The 16757-nt window shown below is 40.4% G+C and overlaps 1 protein-coding gene and 1 non-coding gene across 2 annotated transcripts in view; one reads left to right on the forward strand and one right to left on the reverse strand.

Moving 5' to 3' along the window:
• LOC118591204 (cadherin-related family member 3-like) overlaps window positions 1-16757 on the forward strand; it is an 84060-nt gene that overhangs the window by 36860 nt on the left and 30443 nt on the right. The window contains exons 5-9 of the mRNA XM_036199332.1: window positions 5443-5537; window positions 8629-8736; window positions 9460-9656; window positions 11419-11596; window positions 14842-15004. Of these exons, the coding sequence (XP_036055225.1) occupies window positions 5443-5537; window positions 8629-8736; window positions 9460-9656; window positions 11419-11596; window positions 14842-15004 (741 nt within the window). The remainder of the gene's footprint in view (window positions 1-5442; window positions 5538-8628; window positions 8737-9459; window positions 9657-11418; window positions 11597-14841; window positions 15005-16757) is intronic.
• LOC118591644 lies at window positions 8306-8413 on the reverse strand. The gene has a single exon (XR_004945951.1). It is a non-coding gene; the product is annotated as a U6 spliceosomal RNA (small nuclear RNA).

Below are 16757 nucleotides of genomic sequence, written 5' to 3' on the forward strand. Positions count from 1 at the left end.
CAAGGCATGTTCAGAGACTCATCTCTGATGTGAATCCTAGGTTCTGACAAGTTGACAATTAACACTAATTATTACAGTTACAAACAATTTAGAGTTAAAACGAAACTTTCCCCACTCGTAGTTATAAGAGAGCATGGGACAGAATTAAATGGTAATCACATATAAAATAATTGGTTTCAAAATATAATTGCTAACCCTACTTCCTAGTAGGATTTATGCTTCTGTAACAAAGGAAGTTTCAAGGACTGTAACTGTGCTCTTCCTGATGTCTTTGGACAAATTTCACCTCTTCTTCCTTGGATGGGACAGTCCCAAGGATGCTGGGGAAGGATCATCTGGATTGCCTCTGGAGGACTCGGAGATGGCACTTTGGCTTGGCTTCCTCTCCCTTTCCTTTTGCTTCAGTTTTCTAGCAGTCCTAAATCACCTGCATATTCACTTCTACCTCAGGATCTATTTCTGGGGAACTCCTAAGATGTACACCAAAAACAGAGACTACCAGGTCAAGATATCAAACCAGACACAATATGTAATATGGCATCTGATTTGGCTAGTTACCAGAATAATGCCTGACAAGCACCCAGAAGCTTCAGGAAGAAGCAGGATCATATGTAATTTAGTGCACACTGGAAAACTACCGCTTTTGTTTATAAATGGAGTCTACTTCAGAGGAAACAAAATGATGCCTGTAAAACCCGAAGACTTTCAAGAGTAACATAGAGCCCCTGTTTCAGAAAATGCTCAGGGCAGATGGTCCAGGAGACATACTACTTCAGCTTCCATGCTCAGTAGACTGAGGCAAGAAGATCCCAAGTTCAAGGCTAACCTGCTGAAATCATGTCTGCATTGATGCTCTTTCAGAAATATTATCCTGGGTTAGCCTACCAAGTGAGACATAGTTCATCCAAACATCAGCACATTCTAATTTTACAGTCTGAATTAGAATTTGGACTTTCTGCTTTCTGGCTTTGTATCTCTAGGCAAGTCTTATAATTTCTCTGTAATTTAGTTTCTTTAATTATAAAACAATTATTAATGGTACCTACCTCGAGATTATAATGAAGATTAAACTAGATGATACATATGAAAGGTTATCTTAGTATGTCTAATCTATGGCCTGGGGGCAGCATGGATCCCAGCAAATGTGTACCTGAGGCTCAGCACAGTTGTTGAGCACACTGTGGCGTCACCAACAGGCTGACATCACTGGTTATTTGGCAGAAGCTACTCCACAAACATTAGCTAATGTCAACACTGTTTCAGAAAAACAATAATCTTGCTTTTCCTCCTTCTCTAGTCATTTTTATTGTTTGAGACTCTCACATAATTATTTCTATTTTGATGGAATCCATCTCCACTCCCTTCTCTCTAATTCCCCTCATGTCCCTCCACTACTTTCCCCTCCCAACTTCATAATACTCTTTTTCTTTTAATGAAAATAAATCTTCTTATGCATGAAACAAGATCTATTTATGTATTTATTATGTATACAGTGTTCTGCTTGCACGTATGCCTGCAGGCCAGAAGCGGGCGCCAGATCTCATTATGGATGCTTGTGAGCCACCATGTGGTTCCTGGGAATTGTACTCAGGACCTCTGGAAGAGCAGCCAGTGTTCTTAACCACTGAGCTATCTGTCCAGTCCCCCATACCCCTAGGACATCTTGTAGGCAGGACAGATTGTAGGTTGAAAGGTTTGTGGTTGGGTTAGTGTCCCAGTTCCTCCCCTGGAAGTCTTGTCTGGTTATAGGAGATGGCCAGTTCAGGCTCCATTATCCTCTATTGTTAGGAGTCTTAGCTAGGATCACCCTCATGGATTCCTGGGAGTTTCCATTGCACTAGGTTTCTAGCGCATCCCAGAGATGCCCCCAGAGTCTAGTTGTCTCTTAGTACTATCTCACCCTATCCTCCTTCAACATGATCCCTCCTGTTCCCATCTTCACCCCTCTTCCAGCCCCTTCCCATCTATTATCCCTTCACAGTGAGACCCGTGCACCCCTCCCCCAACCCTTAGCCCTCCTCGTTATTCAGCTTTTCTGGGTTTGTGGGTTGTATCATGATTCTCCTTTACTTTATGGCTCATATTCACATACGAGTGAGTACATACCATGTTTGTCTTTCAGGGTCTGGGTATTTCACTCAGAATGATTTTTTCTAGTTTCATTCATTTGCCAGCACATTTCCTAAGCTGGTGATTCCACTTAGTGCTGACAGCATGTCCATAGATATAGGGCCATCTACTGGAGCATGGGCAGCTTATCAGGGACTCCATTCCTAGAAAAAAAGTATAACTCTCTCCCTCTCTCAGCAGCCATCATTTGCCCAAAGCTCCTCAGAAAAGGACGGGACTTTATGAGGTCCTCCACTATCCATGCCAGGATTTTGGCTGGCTTGGTATTGTGCAAGTCTTATGCATGCAGTCTCAGCTTCTCTAAATTTGTGTGTGCAATGATGCTGTTATGTCTAGAGTATACTGTTCCTCTGCAATCCTCCATTACCTATGGCTCTTTGACCTTTCTACTCCCTTTTCCATGATGATCCCTGAACTTTGGGAGGAGGTAGATGTCCTATTTAGGGGCAAGCACTTGAACACTAGTTCTCTGAATGTTGACCAATTGTGGATCTATGTATTAATCATCCACTGGGGGAAAAAGCTTCTCTGATGAAGGCTGAGAGCTGCAGTAATCTATTGGTATAAAGAAAAGTACATAGGAGACAGTTTAATATACTATTCCCATTTAGCAGAATAATAGAATTAAATTTAGGTCTATGACACACCCAGTTTTAGATTTTGGCCTAGCTAATAGGCGTAAATTCCATCTAGTGATGCTAGCCTTAAAACCAATCAAAGAGTGGTTGGTTGCTCCCATAACATTTGTGCCCTGATTGCACCAATGGACATATCTTTCCAATGTAATTATTATTGTAGCTCATAGCATCCACAGATGGGTAATAGCATTAGTTACTTTTCTCTCCAGGAGCCTGATTAGTACCTTCCATCACTATAAAAGTTAGCCAGTAGGGATGAACCTTCCAGGTAGGTACCATCTTGATTTCTTCATGTCCTGTGACTAAAGTGTGTGGTGTCTCTAGTAATAAAGTCTCTCCATTGAGTTCTTCATGGCAGTCAAGAACAATGAAAACAGTTTGGGAGTTCTGCAGGATCTCTCACTGATCAACATCTTGAAAACACATAACCCACACCTGATGCTGGGATTTTTATTTAATAGTCTATGTTGTCTGGGAAAAGAAACAACAAAAATCGTGCGTGCGTGCGTGCGTGCGTGCGTGCGTGTGTGTGTGTGTGTGTGTGTGTGTATGTGTATGTGTGTGTCTGTTAGGAAGCTTTACAGTGGAGGTTTCTTTGTGGCTTTCAAAAGTAGTGTTAGTTATCCTTCCCTGTTAGCACTCCTTTATATTACCTTTCTACTCCCACCCCAGCTAGCTCTTTTTTGCCTCTTCCCCTGCTTACTGCCTATGTTCTATCTACTCACACAGTTATTGTTACTGTTATTTGACTGAAACTCAGGGCATGGAAAGATCCATCCATAGCTCCTGTGACCTGCTCTTGAGGCATCAAAGCCTCTAACTCTTCCTCAACTTTGGGTCATTTTTAATTCCCTAGCTACCAAGAGAACAAATAGTCATGACCAAGCATGCAAAGGGGATAAAGTGGCTTCTGAATGAGTGTATTCAGGTAGATTGAAGGCTTGCTCCTCTGCTCTGCATCTCTTCAGGTCCTGGAGTCTCTCCTCATCCTTTGGAATCTGAGAATGGGGGTACCAGGGCTACTTTGATGGCCAAATAGTTCTCCACATATTTATGCCAACTACAGACAAAATGCTAATAAAAAAGCCCCAGGAAAATGAATATAATTTGCCTAGCCCCAGAGAATTAATTTCTCATCCCTTAGACTGCATTCCTGTTCAGGGAATTCTTCTTTTAGGTGGCTTTCCTAGTGATTGCCCTGGCTGCTTAGCAACCACCATTTCCAGCCTTCCCTGAACACGTAAAGAGTCGCTCATCTCAGCACCATAAGATGTTTTGTGAATAGTACTTTATTTTGTGAAAAATCAACCGTACAAAACATGACTTTCTAATACTGATTATTTGAAAAACTGTTGACACTCATGTAATACTTAAATTAAATTTGAAATTGCAAATTTTGAGTAGCTACAAACAGAAATGTGGGTGTCTTTTAAAAAATCATGTACATTTGTATATAGGCAGACAATGTTGGTGAGCCTCTTAGGTCATTTAATTTCCAGCCAATTCCTGTCGTTCCCTTATGAATCAGGCATCTTTATCCCCATGTTTGCCCTAAAAGGAAGTATGTGATTGATTTGCCTGAGATTCTTGAATGCTAATACTCTGCATTGTTCTAAGAAGCAGCAGCAATCAGTTCAATCTTATTTAGATGGGTAGGCATGGAGGTATGAACTGAAATTAGTCAGAATATGGTGATTCATCAGAAAATCAATCAATGTAAAGGTCACTAATTTCTCCAAATGATTTTTGGTCTGCTTTGCAGTCCTTCTGGTTTTAATTTTCTCTATTAAATCATCCCCGAGTATACACAATTACTAAGTCAGAAGCTCTTACTATAATTAATTCCTGATATTAAGCCTCTTGTGGACTTCTTTTCTCCTGGCTTTTTTTGTAAGTTGATTCTCACCTGTATTAGAAGCCTGGCCTCATCTGCTCTGTTGGCCAGGAACTTGTCTTAGGGATGCAAGTCAAGACAAGACACTGGAATTTTCGAAGCCTTGGATTTCCTGTTTGTGAAATGGGATGGCATCAACACCTATGACTTAGTATGCTTAGACTCCAATGTCAATATACTTGGAGCATTTAGTAAAACAGCTGAGAGGAAAGGAGATGAGGTAAAAAGTCATTGAGGCTATCAGAAACTTGATAAAACACTGTTTGTACCTGAACAGACAAAATCTAATGAGCAGATGCTGAGGATGTCCAATTTCCTTCTTCTTTCTTGCTCACCACCCATACAGATCATCACAGTATTCATTAAACACTTGGCATAGGTTTTCTGATTGAATTCCATTTTCTTTACTTTTAGCTTTGTTATAAGAAATACAGAATGTAGAGACCAGAAAAGATTTTTTGTTAGCATTTAAGAATATGTTGTCTGATCTGAAATTAGTTGAATAGAATACAGTTTCATCATCATCATCAAAATCATCATCATCATCATCACCATCATCACCACCACCACCACCACCATCACCATCATCATCATCATCATCAGCAGCAGCAGCAGCAGCCAACATTTTCTGAGCATCTCTGACATAGGACCTGTGGCTGATGAGCCACACAGTACATGGAGATTTCAGGCTTAGTTCTTAGAGGTTAAGGAACCTCACCAGGGAATGAATCAATTGTGTCTCTGCAATATTTTGTTTTCTCTTTCCTATATGACAAACAGTACTTCATTTCCCCGGAGAGCTCCAGCTTCATCATTGACAGCACTGGGGCCATTTCCACAGCATCAGCTTTGGATTTTGAGAGAGGCATGAGAAGGTAATTCTCTGCTGGGTTTTCTCTGAAAATGCTGGTCCTTTGAAATGTTTCTCCTTCTCTGATCTCAGTGTTATGTAGCATTGCTGCTTTGGATGTCTGTGGGGACCCTCTCTGTACCACTTGCTTTCATCACAGTGAAGCAGGAAGACAATTTGGTAGCTTTATTTATACCTGTCATGTACGTGGACAGGTTACCTGTCCAGATACCTGTAATGTAGAATTGCTTTCTCCTGTAATAATCAGCATTCTTGAGAAGTTAGCACATGGCCACTCGGTTATTTCCTCTGCATCAGCTAAGTGGGGTCCCACTGGTTCAAGTTAGCATTTTTATTTTTATAATGATTTAATGGCTACCCCTTTCAGGTATATATTTTGCATCAAAGTGCTTCATAGGGAAAGGAAGTGGACTCTGAAGGCATTCCAATAAATTTTCTCCTGTCCTTCATAAGTGAGTCTTTGCTACAATGAAAGTTGAGAATGGAAAGTATCCTGAACGGCTTCCTGTACAGCAAAGGCCCAGCCAACACTAGCTGACCAGAGTTCATACATCAGGTCCGGTTGAAGGAGACTCAGGTCCACAAATGGGCTGTCAAGATGAACATCAGTCTTGGAGCCAGGGATGTAGCTCTGTCGTTAGAATGCTTCCCTTGGATTTTGATTCCCAGCACTACATCAACCAGGTTATGGGTCTATACATGTAATCTCACCACCAGGCAGGGGGCAGGATGATGAAAGTTTCAAGATAATCTTTGAATACATAGTGAGTTCAAGGCTAGCCGAGGTTACATGAGACTGTCTTAAACCAAAGCCCCAAAGAAAATACCCTTAATATTTGTAAGTCTTAATATTTGATAGCAAATGCAAAGTAAAGTTTGGTAAAGAAACGTTTTTCTGGGTAAATGTAAATGAAAGACCTTTTTCCTTATTATCTCTGAAATCAGAAGAATTGAGAGTAGATTTTTTTTTTTTTTTTCGAGACAGGGTTTCTCTGTGTAGCTTTGCGCCTTTCCTGGATCTCGGTCTGTAGCCCAGGCTGGCCTCGAATTCACAGAGATCCGCCTGCCTCTGCCTCCCGAGTGCTGGGATTAAAGGTGTGCACTACCACCGCCTGGCAAGAGAGTAGAAAATTTAAGCTGATTGCAGAATGAGAGTATTAATGGTCAATTGACCAAGATGGCCATCTATTCCCGTCTCCGTGTGGTCACACCCTCCCTCCCTCCTTTTCTCTCTCCCTCCTCTTCCCTCCTTCCCTCCCTCCCTCCAACCCTCTCTCCTTTTGTCCCCCGTTCCTTTCCCTGATACACATTTGCTTGGGTTGCTGAGTTGACCTTTACTGAAATAAGGGAAATTTTGGATAAAAACTGATTTTTATCAATTCTCTTTCTCTTTCTCTGTCTCTCTGTCTCTGTCTCAGAATCTTTGTTTTGTATATGTGCATGAAGTGTGGCCGTGCACACATGCCACGGTGTGCCTGAGGAAGTCTGAGCACAGCACTGTGAAGTTACTTCTCCCCTTCTGTCCTTACCTGTGTTCTAGGGGTCAAGCTCAGGTAAAGGCAAGCAATTTACCTGCAGAGCCATCTCACTAAACACTAATTTAATTTTCTAGTTGTTAATTTTTGAAATATAAAAATTCAAAATTCTTCTCTTGAAAGGAGGTAGAGGGCTATGAAATCACTTGTTTGAATCCTTATGAAAGTATTAGGAAGGATCATCATGGTTTCACTGTCTATCATCATCCTCCAGCCATGAAAGTCTTAGAGGGCATCACCATGACTTCCTTCTCTATCATCATCTAGCCACACCAAAACAAAATCTGAATTTGAGTTATAGTGCTATGAATATTGTCCATGCTGTATCCCCATTGTTGTAGTTAAGACTTCTCAGAATTATGTTATTACTATTTTAAGACAGAGTCTCACTGTATACCCTTGGCTGGCCTGGAATTCCCTATGTAGACCAGACTGGCCTTTAACTCACAGAGAACAACTCTCCTCTGCCTCTCAAATGCTGGAATTAAGGACATGTGCTACCATTCTTGGCTAGAAATATTTTTTAAATGTCTTTATTCGTTTACGTAAATTGGCTTTTTGCCAATACTTTATTCATAAGCCATCAACTTTTTGAAAGACAAATTATGAAATAAGAAATTGAGAAGTGGTTACACATTGGTATGGAGAGGAGAGGGAATTTTGGCATTAATTTTGGTATATCAAAGTAAAATAGATTTTTTTCCCTGAAAAAGAAAGTAACTCTCTCTCATTTTGCCTGGAACTAGAGTTTGTTGGATTCAGATCTGAACACACTGGGAAAGTTAGGAGCTATGATTGCAAGGGGTCACAGTCTAGGAGGAGAGCAGTTGTTATTAACAGGGAAATTTTTATTTTCTTCATTTCATTACAATCATTCCTCAAACCCTCACATGTCTCTGAGAAACAAAAACTTGTCAGCTGTGTAACAATCCTAATGTTTCTTACAGCGATTAGTTTCTTTTTAAGGTTTCTTCTTTTTTATTTGGGTGTTTAAGTCTCTCTATAGACTTGAACTCTCCTCCTGCCTGGAGATGCCATCTTGGATGACAAGATGATATGTCCCTGACCATACTGGGGCACTCCTAACATTTTAATCTCAACATCTGTTATCTTTAATAAAAGAAGACAATGTTTAAAGGGCACAAACCCATAGCTATGAATGATTTGTTTGCTACAAAATGCTAAGGAATTTCCATAGCCCCCACCTCCATCTATTTATAGAAAATAACAAACTTAAAAAAATCTTTTTTTAATACTTCATGAATTTGTATGTCATCCTTGTGCTGGGCCCATGCTAACCTCTGTATTGTTCCAATTTTAGTGTATGTACCGCCAAAGCCAGTACTTGGCAAACTTTAAAAGTTCCTACCTCTCCTGAGAGGTAATTTGACCCATTTGTTTCTTTACAAAGTGTTAGTCGTTTCCAGCTGCTGAAACACCTGGTCTGACTGACATCTTAACCAAAGGGATCAATTGCTGTAGCTGGCCAGTTAAGTCTGCTAGGCTTTGGGGAAGCCTGCTATTTATCATTTAGCTGTGTTTTTGTGCCTGTGCCTCCAGTTTTTCACTGGTTATTAAAGTGGTTGATCCTGGAGGACTGTTTGCTACTGGAAATCTGAAGATATTCCTCATTAACGTCAACAATAAGGACCCCACTCTTGCTTGCAGGTAAGGAAATACAACATATTATTTGATTCGACCTTGAAAACATGGTCTTTCCTTCTTTTTCTTCTTCATTTTAGCTGAAGACAATAAGCAAGCATTGCATAAACAACCACATAAGATAAAAGAGTCCAAAGAAAAGTCTTACTTAAAAACTAAAAGCAAAAATAATTTTAAAGTATAAACTATAATGAAATTGCAATAAAACAAGATGTCATTCATGCAGGACATCCTTAATACCCGACTTTCTTGCTTAGCACTTGTTTCTCTTAAGGGAGATTCTAGTCAATGTTATAACCATGGAATGTATAAAAGCGTTTTGAGGGTCAGCAGCTCTATGAAGGTCACTCGTACTTGAAGGGTAAGAACACAGTGATCATGTGCACAGGGTCTAGAGCAAAAGAAGCTTGTGGTCTAACCCCCTCTCAGCCACCTTCTGAAAGTTACTTAATTTCTTCAGTTCTCAGTTTTCCCATCTATAAAATGGAGACAGACACGGTCCTTACTTCCTAGGGAAGTGCCTGCTGGCAAGAGTGAGTATCCCATGATAGGTCTAGGATTTTATGTAAACTGTAGCTAAGTGATCAGTAAGTGGTTTAGATACTTCTGTCATGAATATAGTTTCCATCATGTCAGCACTCTATTCAGTCAGCTACACCTTTACCAACACATGGTACAGGAATGACAGCACGTGAGTGCCATGCTAATAACATTTCCTGTTAAAATAAGCTTATTCAACATTGAAAATGGGGTCTTGAGTGTTACCTCCACAAATTCAACTCTGCATCATAACATCAACATCACACTGGATGAAGAAATTCCAGTTGGGAAGATGATTGCAATGTGCCAGGCAGCTGATGAAGATAACTTGGGAGGTTTAACCTTTGAACTGGAGACAGTGGATGATTATTTTGCAGTAGACAAAGGTAGGTTGAGAATTATGCTGCTCTAAGTAATTGTATTTCTATTATCTACACACCCAGTTTCTGGAGGGGAGGTAGAAAGACTAAAACCTCATCATGAAACATCTCTTGGACACTTTGGAAGTGTCTGCTGAGTAATTCTACAGGGTCAACAATCTACTTACTCTCTCTGCTAATCTGTATCTCTTCATGACTGTTACGAATATTATTAACTCTGTACTTTATATGCCCTTTTAGCACATATCCTTAGACCTAAGTCAACTCTATTCTACTTCAGGGTCAAATGTTTGTGAGGGAGAACCTGATTTGACTCGTTAGAGCGAGTCTTATATTCCTTATCCAATCAGGCTTGGGGTTGGGGTGCAAAGTATGCAGTGCTTAAAGCCAGAGATGCTGAGCGGAGAAGAACAGCGTTGGGTTATGATTAGCACATATAGAGGTTAGCCATTGAATCAGATATTGTCATTATCCTACTCACCTCAGCTCAGGGCAGTAAGCCTGGTTCCAATACTCAGTATCTGCTTGAGGGATAGCATGGGATCAGCAGCTTGATTTCCTTTTCTCTCCCACAAGTCCCAGGCTGGACTTGGAGAAGTCTGCTACTCAGAACTTGGTATAGAAATCCTTCAGCTATTTTCTCTGCCATAGAACAATTCCCAGTATGAACTACTCTGGCATCAGAATTCCTCAGTGAGGTGAGGCTGTTGAGGCAATGGTACTAATTGAAGGTATTCTTTTATTGGTAGTGTTTTTTCTCTGCTCCTCTTTCCCACATCACACGGCCCTGGATTGCCTCCCAAATAACCTGCTTACACTCTAAGTGTGATCTCAGATTCTTCCTGATCTCTTTTTTGGGGGGCTTATTTTCCAGTTAACTGCTAAGCATCTTCACAGAGCCACTAGTGATTTTTTTTTTTAAATACTCAAATTGGGTCATATTTCTTCTCTGTGAAAAAAATCCTCTCAATTTACTTTTTGCACTTGAAATTTGGCCCAGATTTCTTACCTTATCACTGAGGTCTTGTTTCTGTGGCCCTTGCCTTGTTCTCAGTCACTCCTGCCACCCTCCCTCAGCATGCCCCATGCCACCAAGATTCTTTCTTCCTTTGCCTGTGAGCCAGCAGGTAGGCTGTCTGCCTCGAGACTGCTACCTTTTATTTTCTAAGCACCTGACCATTAGATATTATTATCTGTAAACAATCATATTATAGCACTCATTTCCATAATAACAGCATTTGAACTTCTTGTTTTTTCTGCACATATTGAGGTCTGTCTCCCAGCTTTGAATATAAATTCCATAAACATGGAGATTTTATGTCATCATGCTGAATATAGTGGCTGCCATGCTTCCTGCTGCATAGATGACATTCGGAAAATGTTGGTTGGATTTAAGTGACGGTTGAGTAAAAGCAGTCGTATCTGTAGTGTTTTCATCTGTGGTTCTCTGTGGGAACCATCTCCCATTTACTGACATTTTCTTCTGCTATGTAACCTTCAAGTCCTAGAACAAGAATTTCTTCTAGAGATCTTCTCTAGTCTCCTAAGCCAAAACAACTTTGTTTTCCTATCATTAACATGATATGATTAATAGCACATTTCAGGGATAAATAATGTAACAGTATGCATGCACTTTGAGTTAGCCCCTTAATTCTAGTGAACAGGGCATAATTTTTGCTTTCTATTTTCTGTAGCTCCACATGTAATGAAGTAATTTTGAAAATGACAATCTGGTCCATTCTGAGCAGGATGTGCTATTTCATTGCAGAGAAAGGGACTGTGGTTACAACTACCCGTCTCGATGTGGAGAAAGCTGGGTTTGCAAGTGTTCTGTCCTTCTCCATTAAGGCATGTGATAGTGACCAGAGGTGTGCAACAATTCCGGTGACTACCTATATTCATGGCATTAATGACAACGCGCCCTTCTGTGATCAGTATCTGATTAGGTAAGCAGGCAGCAGGTGAGCAAGAGGTCAGAGAGGGCAGGGAGAAGGAAGGACTGTCCGATTTATTGGCTAACTGGGACATACAGTCGATAATCAAGTTGAATCTTGGTTACTCAGAAATGTTCCTCATAATGGCCTGCTGATCCTGTTCATGACTGGAAGTTGAGTTTCTAAGATCTGTAAGTGAGATCTGAGATCATGGTGACTCTACTCCTAGCTCATTAACTTAAACCCTTTTGTTTTGCTTTGTAAAATGGGATGCCAATAGAACTCTTTGAAGAATGGTTGTGAAGAAATAATGGGTTAATCTTTGGCTGTTTCAGCACAGAACTGAGCAGATACTATTTCATTGTGGTTCTTATTATATGCTTGTTAGTATTACCAGAAACCCTCTTTACCACTGAGTAGGTTTCTAGTTAAAGATTTTGTTCCTGGGACAAGAGAATGTCTCAGTAAAATGCTTACAAATACAAGGACTTGAGTTCAGTGCCCAAAACACACATAAAAACACCAGATGGAGTAGCAAGTTCTCAGTACTGGGGAAGTGGAGACAGGCAGGTCCCTGGGGCACACTGGCCAGGCAGTCTAGTTTGCTTATTAAGTTCAAGACCAGTGATAAACTCTGTTAAAAAAAAAAAAAAAGGAAAACAGTAAAAAACAAACAAAATGGTGGACAGCCCCTGCGGAATAATACTCAAGGTTGTCCTCTGTCCTTCACATGCATGGACACACATGTGCATGAGTACACACATGGACCTGTATACCCACATACACCTGCACACACAGAGGTTTTGCCCTTGGTTTGCACATCATACATTGTATAACTTTCTAAGTGGGAGGATATTAGTTCTCCATATTCAAATCACTGTAAATGGAAGAAAAAAATGATCTGACATTATGGGAAAAGTGATGATGTAAAATATTTCATGCAGGGTTGCCAAATAAGTGTGAAAAAAATCTGAGTTTTAGAGCTTTTGAGTTTTGATATGGGGATAAGAGGTTTGTATTGTTTTCCATGTGTTTTTTCTGTTCTTCCTTCTCCCCCACTCACCCAGCCATCTGCCTGAGAACCCACCTTTTCTGTTTCTACTATTACCCATCTCCTTCCTTAAGACCTGCTCTCATGCCTCCCCACGACCTATACCTACACTCACTCTCCTATATAAGAATCAGAAGCTAGGAGCTTCAAATGAGGGAGAATACTTGTCTTTTTGAGACTGAGTTACCTCACTTAATACAATAATTTTCACATCAATCTATTTTCCTGAAATTCACATAATTTTATTTTTATTTACAATGGAATAAAATTCCACCATTCATATGAACTACATTTTTACTATTCATCCATTAGTTGATGGAATTGAGGCTGCTTTCATTTTTTAGCTATTGTGATGAGAGCAGCGATAAATCTGGATGTGCAAATATCTCAGTGGTAGGATATAAAGATCTTTGGGTGTGTGCTCAGAGGTGGTATACCAGTTTACACTCCCAGCAGCAGTGCACGAGTCCTCTTTTTCTTACTTTCTTCCCAGCATTTATCATCATTGTTTTCCTTTGATATGATCTTTCTGACTGTGGTGAGGTGAAATCTCAAAGTAGTTCTAATTTTCATTCCCCTGGTGGACACGATGTTTAACAGTTTATAGGCAATATATTGGCCATTTGTGCTTCTTCTGTTGAGAACTGTTGGTTCAACTCATTAGCACATTTATTGATTGGCAAGATTGACACTATTTTTTCAGTTATATATTCTAGGTATAACCTTTTGTCTGAAGTACAGCTGGCAAAGACTGATCCCTGTCCCATAGGCTGTTTGCTTTGCTGACGATTTTCTTTGCTGTGCAGAGGATTTTTAATTTCATGTAAAACCCTTTTGTCACTTTGTGGGCTGATTCCTGTTCTGTTGGGGTCATACTTAGAAAGTCCTTGTTGAGCCTCTGTGAGTCTCTTTACATAAGGAAAACTGTCCCTGTGTTCCTTAAAGCTCCTGAAAAATAAAACTTAGCTTTGCTCTTGCCCCATGTGGACCTGTTTGGTCCAGTGGAGATAACAGCAGTATCTAACTTATTTCATTGTTATAAAGAACAAATACAATCTGCATTTGGAACTAATTAGTACAGAAATTCGCCAATATTTTCTCCTGCTAGCTCCCGTTTATTCTCCCAGGAGGATCATAGTTGAGTAACTAAGCACCTACTCCAGGCTATGTGCCTACTCCAGGCTGTCCCCTCCTGCAGCTCTGCTCTGCTTGTTTGTTGTGATGGGACTCTATCTTATCAGGGTCACACAACAAAATCTTGTAAAGCAGCAATGAAAAATTAAACAACTAAAACCCCACAGAACAAAATGCCAAAGGACATGATCCTAAGCCCTTGGTGCCATGTTTTAGCTGTGGGGAGAAGATCCTGTGGCTTCCCTGGGAGTCAGGGAACCTTCCTGAAAAAAGAGAACTAGATCCATCATTGCAGGTCCATAGTATTTAGAAGCTAAAGACTGATCACATGGGGCAATGAGATTCAAGATGGATAGATGAATAGAAAGGTGAATAAATCTATTGTGATTATAGAATGGCAAGGACCATCTATCTCTCTTTGTCACGTGTTTGTTCCTTTCTCATAGCTTTGATTTGCCCAACAGAACAACTTAAGGGAGGAAAGATGGATTTGGGCTTACAGTTCGAATGGATCATGACATGGAAGGCATAGAGGAACACTACAGTTCATGGAAAGGAAAGCATGTGGCCTAGGCTGCTCACATGTGGACAGGGAAGTAGTGAGCAAGGCAGGAATGAGGGGTGGAGTTTCATTTTCCAAGGCCTGTCTCTAGTGAACTCCATTTTCCAGCTAGACCCTATGTCCTAAAGCCTCCCAGAAGAGTGCCACCAGCAGAGGACCTAATGTTTGAAACATAAGTCTGTGGAGATAATTTTAGAGTCAGACCATATCCATTATCCAGATGTTCCAGAGTACAGTAATCCCAGACAATGAACTGATTCCTGGAGCCTTCCCCAAGGATGTGGTGGCCTTGATCAATTTTCTTTCTCAAAGAAATATCCAGCTGGGTGCAGAAAAGAACTTTCTAGGAAATGGTCATCTAAGTGATGCTCTAAAGAGGGCCTGTCTGATGTAGGTTAAATAGGGCAAACATGTAGAGTTTATCAAAACTAGTGGATGTTTACAGAGAAAACATCACCTTGTAAAAGAATGCCCACCTAAGCTGATTTTTCCTCTTGAACAATTAAACAGGTACACAGGCAAGGAGGAGATTGCAAAAGACACAATCATTGCAAAGCTCACATGCCAAGACCTTGACAAGCCTCCTGACACAGTTCATTATGCTCCGATCTCTGGCCCAGTAGGTTCTGGACAATTATTTGAGCAAGTGCCAAATGCTGACAATTTCATCCAGGTGAGCTCTGGTGGCTCTCATTCCAGGGCGCTTTCCTAAGAAAACAGTGTAAGGTCATGGCCAATTGGAACTACAATAGAAGGTAACAAAGGAGGAGACCTGATGCAACAGAGGAGAATTCTGAGCTCCTCTGCTGTCTTGCCAGAGGCATTTGGGCAAGTTCTTAACTATCTTGTTCCTGCCATCATTTTCTCCATTTCCTAATGAGCACGCAGTAATTCACTTCCTGTTTAGCTGGGGGGTCAGAAGCTAAAGCACATGCTGATTTCCTTAGAGGCAGGTCTCTATGGCAGCATGTGTGACAATGGCTTGTTCTCTTGGCACTGGAAGTCACTGATGTCAGCTCCTCTTCTAGAGTCAGATTTTCTATTGGCAGAGTAGGAAGACTATAGATTTTTTTTTTCTTTCTCTACACGTAATTCTGCCTTAGAAGAAAATTCTCTTCTTAACTCTCAGTTTCCATAGCATTTATTTCAGAGTGCCAATATGTGATAACTTTGGTAGTTCCTTGTGCCCCATATCACCAGCTACCCTCAACCTACCTATTCCTGCTCTTAGCCAGAAAAATATGACCGAGAAACCTATAGTTGAGCCCCTTATTTCTTGATCTTAACCCTGAATTTTCTTGACAAAGTCCACAGCTGCAAGGTAAGTTCTTGCATGCATGTGAAGTTTGGAAACTTGGGCACAGAACCAGGAGGCTTACTGGGTTGATATTCATTTTGCAATACAAACCTAAACTGTCATCTTTAAAATGGAGTTTGGATAAAGATGGAGGATTTTGAAGCAGCATTCTAAGACTTGAGCTTTTACACAGGCTTGATCTGTAGCTGAACAAATGCCTTTATCCATCATCTACCTCTAAATGACTTCTGTGTCTACATATTTACCACATAGGTATAAATGCCATTTACTATCTCCTACCATCTTAACAGTGCAGCTTGCATGCCACCAATGAAAACATTTAATTTACATTCACAACTATTTAGTTCTTGATCCTATTAGATTGTAAGATTTACACATATTTCTAAGTGGTTATCATTTTTGAACTAAAATTTGCTATAGTGCTTGGTTCACAGAGGACACTCCCTGAATGGTGAAGGCGTCATATGCTGAATTTTGAAAAGAGAAGCTCTTTCTGAACTTGGGAATTCTTGGTGCCGTATTGATTCATTTATTTTTGCCAAACAGAGATCCCTGCTAATGCTACTACACTAGACATTTTCAAGTTTCTGATTTGGGACCATCTTATTGTTAGAGCCCTAATGCCTATAGCTTCAACTGAAACCTAATTAGTACTCAGAAATACTTTGAAGTGGTATCTTATAATGGGAATAGCTTACATTTTATTTATTTATTGGTGTATTTTATGTATATGAGTGTTTTGTCTGCATGTACATCTGCACACTGCAATTCCTTTGGAACTACAGCTGGATGCTTCACCTGTAGCAACACAGTTAGCATGCAGTGTAGGTTAGGATCTGTATTTTCTTCTGTGCTGGGATGTTTCCTCCAAAAGTAAGCTACTCTGAAAGGGAAACTATGGCATCCCATTATTCCACCAAAATTCTCCCTTATATGTACCAGATTCACACATTCTGAGGTGTCATCCCTAGGAAATAAAAATGCCATATGCACTTTTCCAGACTGACTTTAAAAAAATAATTTAACTTTATTTTACATGCACTGGCATGAAGATGACTGATCCTAGGGAACTGGAGTTACAGACAGCTGTGAGCTGCCATGTGGGTGC

This window comes from Onychomys torridus, chromosome 9 (genome assembly GCF_903995425.1).
Source record: "Onychomys torridus chromosome 9, mOncTor1.1, whole genome shotgun sequence".
NCBI classification, from domain to species: Eukaryota; Metazoa; Chordata; class Mammalia; order Rodentia; family Cricetidae; genus Onychomys; species Onychomys torridus.